The 5,708-nt window shown below is 38.1% G+C and overlaps 1 protein-coding gene across 1 annotated transcript; it reads right to left on the minus strand.

Moving 5' to 3' along the window:
- Positions 1 to 1,691: 1,691 nt before the first annotated feature.
- On the minus strand, positions 1,692 to 5,708 carry LOC112706824 (ABC transporter F family member 1). Its single transcript, XM_025758331.3, has 6 exons — positions 5,460 to 5,708; positions 5,119 to 5,353; positions 4,235 to 4,308; positions 3,930 to 4,140; positions 3,610 to 3,844; positions 1,692 to 3,143 (listed from the first exon to the last, which is right to left on the minus strand). Exons 2-6 carry the CDS (start codon positions 5,335 to 5,337, stop codon positions 2,086 to 2,088), a joined length of 1,797 nt encoding a protein of 598 aa, XP_025614116.1. The 5' UTR covers positions 5,338 to 5,353; positions 5,460 to 5,708; the 3' UTR covers positions 1,692 to 2,085.

Raw genomic sequence — 5,708 nt, forward strand, 5'->3', positions numbered from 1 at the left:
AGTTAGGTTTCTTTTTTTAAAAAATCATATCACTTTTATTTAGTATTTCATTTATTTTTGAAGATGCATATGACATCTATTTGATATTTTCTTTTGAATTTAACTAAGAACATATTAAGAACATCAATTAATTTTTTTTGTATGTATTTTGAGAAACCATATTAAAATCGCAAATTTATTGTTTTATTTATCAACAATCTTTGTACAAAAATACAAAAGCACTAAAAGACAGGGAGATATCTATATTTTGATTTTGTGTATCTAAACATGGAGAATAACAGCAAAATGATAGTCTATTGTGTGTGTTTTTCAGTTTTTGTCTTCAAACATTTAGTGTAATGAAGAACATGCATGGGAACCAGAAGAGAAAAACACAACAAAGAGAATAAAATATGCGAGGCGGGCACAGAAAACATCATTCTCCATTCTCCATTGGCAGCCACAAGCTTGAAGCATGGGAAATCAGAGCACCATAATGCCTCTTATCTCAATTTCATTAAGGGATTTTAAAATGGTCCCAAAGTCAAGTCAAGTAGGTTCATTGTTCTCAACACCTTATGATTGCTCTCTCACTCACATTCCAAAATGGTCCAATCAAGAAACAGCCCAGATATATTAATACACACCATATCAAGGCATCATAAGATTTTCAATCAATGCGGTACACACCACCGTACCCTTCCAAAGTAAGTACACAAGAAGTGGATTTTCAAACACTATCTTCTTGTTCCGCCCACAATGGACAAGCCAACATCGATTAAAGCTGCATTAACAACATTATTCTCGAACTCTCCTTAGACTATTCTTTCTTTTTATAGACAGCAAACTGGTTCGGCTCTTTTGTTTGTGGTCCAAGCATTTGTCTCTCACTATTTAATTTCAGCAATTCATACACATATATTTGTTTATATATTTAAAGGAGATAGATGAGGAAATGACCAACTAGATAAAAAAGACTTCACGGAAGAATATTCCAACCTGAATCCAAAAATTGCACTGCACTTTCTCTATCACAGTGAAACATCAAGGTTGTCTAGTCGTTGCAGCTCCGAATAAATAGCTTTCGTCACCTTCATTCCAAATTTCATCTAAACAAGGTCCTCACACATTCCAGTAACCGTAATGCATGCTTTAACAGAGTACTACAAAGGAGAGATTCACGAGCATGTACTACTAATAAATCAAAGAAATGAATCCTCTTAATTTTTCTTTTCAATCGTTGTTATTAAGTGTTATCCATTCCCATCAATCAATCAGTATGAACTCAAGTATTTACTGTTGTCAACGACTAAATGCTACCTGTTAGACAGGAAGCACCCTTTTTCCCTTTTTCTTTTCTTTGATTTTTAATCTCCGGCAGATTAATACTAAGACACTAATTTATTGTATGCATTTTCATGTTCTAGTTGAGCAAAGTCTAACTTTCTTTCCCCTTTTGTTCATTTATCTGTTAATGCTATTTACTATAATAATATTTCGAAGTTCATTCGAGCAAAGCAAAAGATTAGTTACTGTTCTACACTGCAAAACAAGTGCTGCTAAGCCTGCCTAAGACACTTGGCAGTTGGCACCCCAAAAATGTCAACGGAGCTAGCTATGCCCGTTTCATTCAATCATCTTTTACGTGTTAACCATACAAATTTTACATTTTAAGACGAGACGGTTATTCATCATAAGTTTACCAGAATAGGTGCGCAAAAATACAGTGCTCTCCGCACAACATATTCATAAAATTCGCCGGATACAAGAGTTAACCAGAATAGACCTTTAGGTATAACATCTAACATAAGGTGAAGTATCTCGTTATATATTAGAAGCACAGCAAAGTAGTAAAAAAAAAAAAAACAAAAATATTACCAATCTAACCGAGGTGGACATTGCCAGCCCCAAAAAAATATTTAGGCCACACGCTTTCTCAATTGGTTCTCTGCCATTCAACTCGACTATAATCAATAATCAACCTCGAGAGAAATCAACTTGAGTACCCTCGAGAGAAATAAACCATGAGCAAGCATCATCAACATACATTGCACAAGTATTAGATGTATTAGATGACAGCTTCTGTCGCGGTTCTGACTATCTTCTTCAGTCAGATAAACCTGCTTTCGCCTTTAGATGCTGCTTGAAATCCATAATATCACCTTCCCATCTGGTGACACATTGGTCTGCACACACCCATATCTCATGGGCCACCTGGTTTATGAGCCTAAAATCATGGCTAACAAGCACCATGCCACCATCCCATTCATTCAGTGCCTCGGCCAACGAGTCGATTGTCTCAATATCCAAATGATTGGTTGGCTCATCCAAGAGTAGCAAGTGAGGTTGCCTATAGGCTAACCATGCAAATATCACACGGCTCCTCTGCCCATCAGATAGATTCTTCATGGGCATCACCTGGGCTTTACCTGATAGGCCAAACTTCCCAATAGCAGCTCTCATCTTCTCTTCCTCATTTCCAGGGTATTCTTTAATCATATACTGGAGAGCTGACATTTCCATGTCTAGCTTTTCGGCCAAGTGCTGGTGATATTGTGCAATCCGAAGATGATTATGGCGTCGAACCATGCCATCTATAGGAACCAGTTCACCTGTCATTAACTTAAGTAATGTACTCTTCCCAGCTCCATTGGGTCCAACCAGAGCAATCCTAGAGTCTAAATCAACCCCAAAGTCAATGTTCTTGTATATGAGAGTCTCAGGAGTGTAACCAAATGTCACCTCAACAAACTGGAGGACAGGAGGGGGAAGTTTTCCCACATCCACAAAGCGGAATACCAAAACTTTGTCCCTAGCCACCTTCTCTGTAAGACCACCCCGCTCCATTTTTGCAAGAGTTTTCTCTTTACTCTGAGCTTGTCGAGCTAGTTTTGCTGACCCATGGCCAAATCGGGCAATGTATTCCTTCATTGAGGCAATCTGGTCCTGCTCCCATTTGTACTGCTTCATCTGGTTCTCTTCAAGTTCAGCACGTGTCTGAACATACTGATCATAGTTACCAGTGTAGAGCTTCAGCTTTTTGCTTTGCATGTGTATGATATTTGTGCAGACACCATTAAGAAAATCCTGGGAGTGTGAAACCACAACCAGAATACGCTCAAACTTCTTAAGATTCTCCTCCAGCCACACACAGGCTTCCAAATCTGCAAATAGATTATAGCAAAGACATTGATGAATGAACAATTACTCAAGGAAAGGTAGAAATATACAGAAGTTGCAAAAAATATAAGGAAGAACATTACTGATCACCTGGATATAGAAACATACGAAACACAACATGGAATTCAATTTAAAAGCATAACAAGTAAATTCTGACTTCCTGATAATGGATCCAGATATCCTTGAAGTTAAAATTACATGTGAGCCAATAGGGAAAAAGATTTATCTATCTTGTGCCCTAAGGGCACATGTTAAGTTTACAAGAGTTTTCATTGAAAATATAAAAAAATTTAAGTTTCCAATGCATTTGTTTTGCATTCATTAAATGAAATCATTTAAAAATTTCCACTAATGGTAAGCTTATCATGTGCCCTAAACCCTAGGGGAAGCCATCAAACAAAATAACAGTTCAACAAATAAAGGGCATTTCATATGGGACTGGAGGATTACCGAGGTGATTGGTAGGTTCATCAAGCAAGAGAATGGTTGGGTTCATGAATAAAGCTCTGGCTAGAGCAATCCTCATTCTCCAACCCCCGGAAAAATCACGTGTCTTCTTTGCCTGCATTTGCTTGTTGAAACCAAGACCAAATAGGATTTCAGCAGCACGTTTTTCTGCAGTCGATGCATCCAGGGCTTCCAAACGTTCATATATACGGTCAAGTGCTTCACCACCCCCATCATCCTGGAGCAACAATTAAGATGAGTCAGAAATCCAAGAATATAAAGAAACCCACAAAAAACCCAGATACTATATTACTGAAACAAACCTGAGAGGCTAAAGCTTCAGCTTCTTTCTCCAATCTCAACCTCTCCTCGTCACAGCTTATTACAGCCTCCAGCGCAGACATGTCAGAGGCTTCAATTTCCCTAGCAAGGTGATATATATCCATGTGTTCTGGAATAGGAAGCTCTCGCATACCTATTGCCGTAAGCAAGGTAGATTTTCCACAACCATTTAATCCGAGCAAACCATAGCGTCTGAATGGAATTTAACAGGGGAAAAAATATAAGTAACAATTATAGTTATGAATAACAGCATCCTATGGAAAACAAACGGGTAAGGATAACAAACCTTCCATAGTTCAGCTCCAATTCAGAATCAACTATCAGATCATGTCCATGGAAAGTAACTGACAGAGACTCTATCTACAATTAGAACATGAACATAAAATGATAAAATTGTCAATATAACACTGATCACATCATTAAAATAAACAATACAACACTAAATATAGCAGAAACTCACTTTTAACAACACAACATTGTAACAATACCCACCCAAATATTAAGTATTAAGTATTGATTACATTCTTAAAGGAGAAGCAACGATATTAAACATGGTAGAATGCCCATGCTACAGACTGACCCAACCATTAGGCTACAGCACTCAAATACAATCACCCAAACTTAACAACAAGAAGCTAAAATAAGACACGCTAAACTAAGACTGTCTACCACACTTTATACAAGTTGTAAGAAATCCAAAGTAATAAGTAATTAAAGTAACATACAAATTATCTCCTACTTGCCTTTTCCAAAAGGGGATTATGCATACTACCGCAAGACAGAACACTTTCGATTGAAGAGCAAGGGCAGAAAAAAGCTTCTTTGAGAGATCAAAATAATAACAAATAAAGAAATAATCAGCATAGTATCAGTAATCATCACAGGACATTCCAAAATAAACCTACTCCTCAGCTCAACCTTCTCCTTAACCTTACTCGTTCAGCTTTAGATTTAACCGATATGTTCCTTTAACTCTCCAAGAACTTATAGAGATTAGAGAATAAGCATTTAGGATGTGCAAACAGATAGAATCAGAACACTAAACAAAGACATGACATCTACAACTCTGTTTAACCACAGTTTATACTATTCCAATTCCTAAACTTAAACCCTAAACATTGCATTACACTCAATTCAATTCAATTCAACATCATCCGAATTGTTACTGACCCTAATATCCCTGGAAAGGGGATGTGAGCAGAGGACACCGGTGCAGGTTCGATCCGATATAACAATATCTCCGACACCGTTGGCGAGCTGGTCGGCTGCCTTCTCCGAGGCTGATGCTGACGCCGACGCCTTCGAGGAAGCAGCCGCCTTGCCTCCTCTCTTAGCCGCTGCCGCCGCCTTCTTCTGCGCGGCCTTTTTCTTGCTGGCGTCGGACACCATATTCAATAACTGATTTCTGCAAATAGCATCAAAGAATCGAATCCATGAAGAATCAAGAGCCAATAACGCAGCAAGCAAAAAAAGCTAGAAAAATTAAAAAACGAAAAGCATTAGATGCAAACCTTGGATCTGAAATTCGAGAAGACAAGAATAGATCTAGGTTGGTGTGTTGAGTAATCGGAGGAAGAGTTGTAGAGAAGAACCCGAGCTGGTGCTTAGGGTTCGAAGATTCAGTTTCGGGTGCAGCTCAAGTTTCGAATATATAGTGCTGCCGCCTTCCACGTGTTCGGGAGTTGCTTCAACTCTTGCTACTGCTTGCTAGTTGCTAGGTCACAATGAATGAATGAAAACAATAAAAGACTTATGGAAAT

Source organism: Arachis hypogaea, chromosome 8, assembly GCF_003086295.3.
Source record: "Arachis hypogaea cultivar Tifrunner chromosome 8, arahy.Tifrunner.gnm2.J5K5, whole genome shotgun sequence".
Lineage (NCBI taxonomy): Eukaryota > Viridiplantae > Streptophyta > Magnoliopsida > Fabales > Fabaceae > Arachis > Arachis hypogaea.

Coding starts and splice junctions, on each gene's coding strand:
- LOC112706824 (XM_025758331.3), bottom strand. CDS start 5,337: ATGGTGTCCGACGCCAGCAAGAAAAAGGCCGCGCAGAAGAAGGCGGCG. Junction 4,141..4,234: donor TTGGAGCTGAACTATGGAAG/GTTTGTTATCCT, acceptor AATTCCATTCAG/ACGCTATGGTTTGCTCGGAT. Junction 3,144..3,609: donor TGAACCTACCAATCACCTCG/GTAATCCTCCAG, acceptor ATCTATTTGCAG/ATTTGGAAGCCTGTGTGTGG.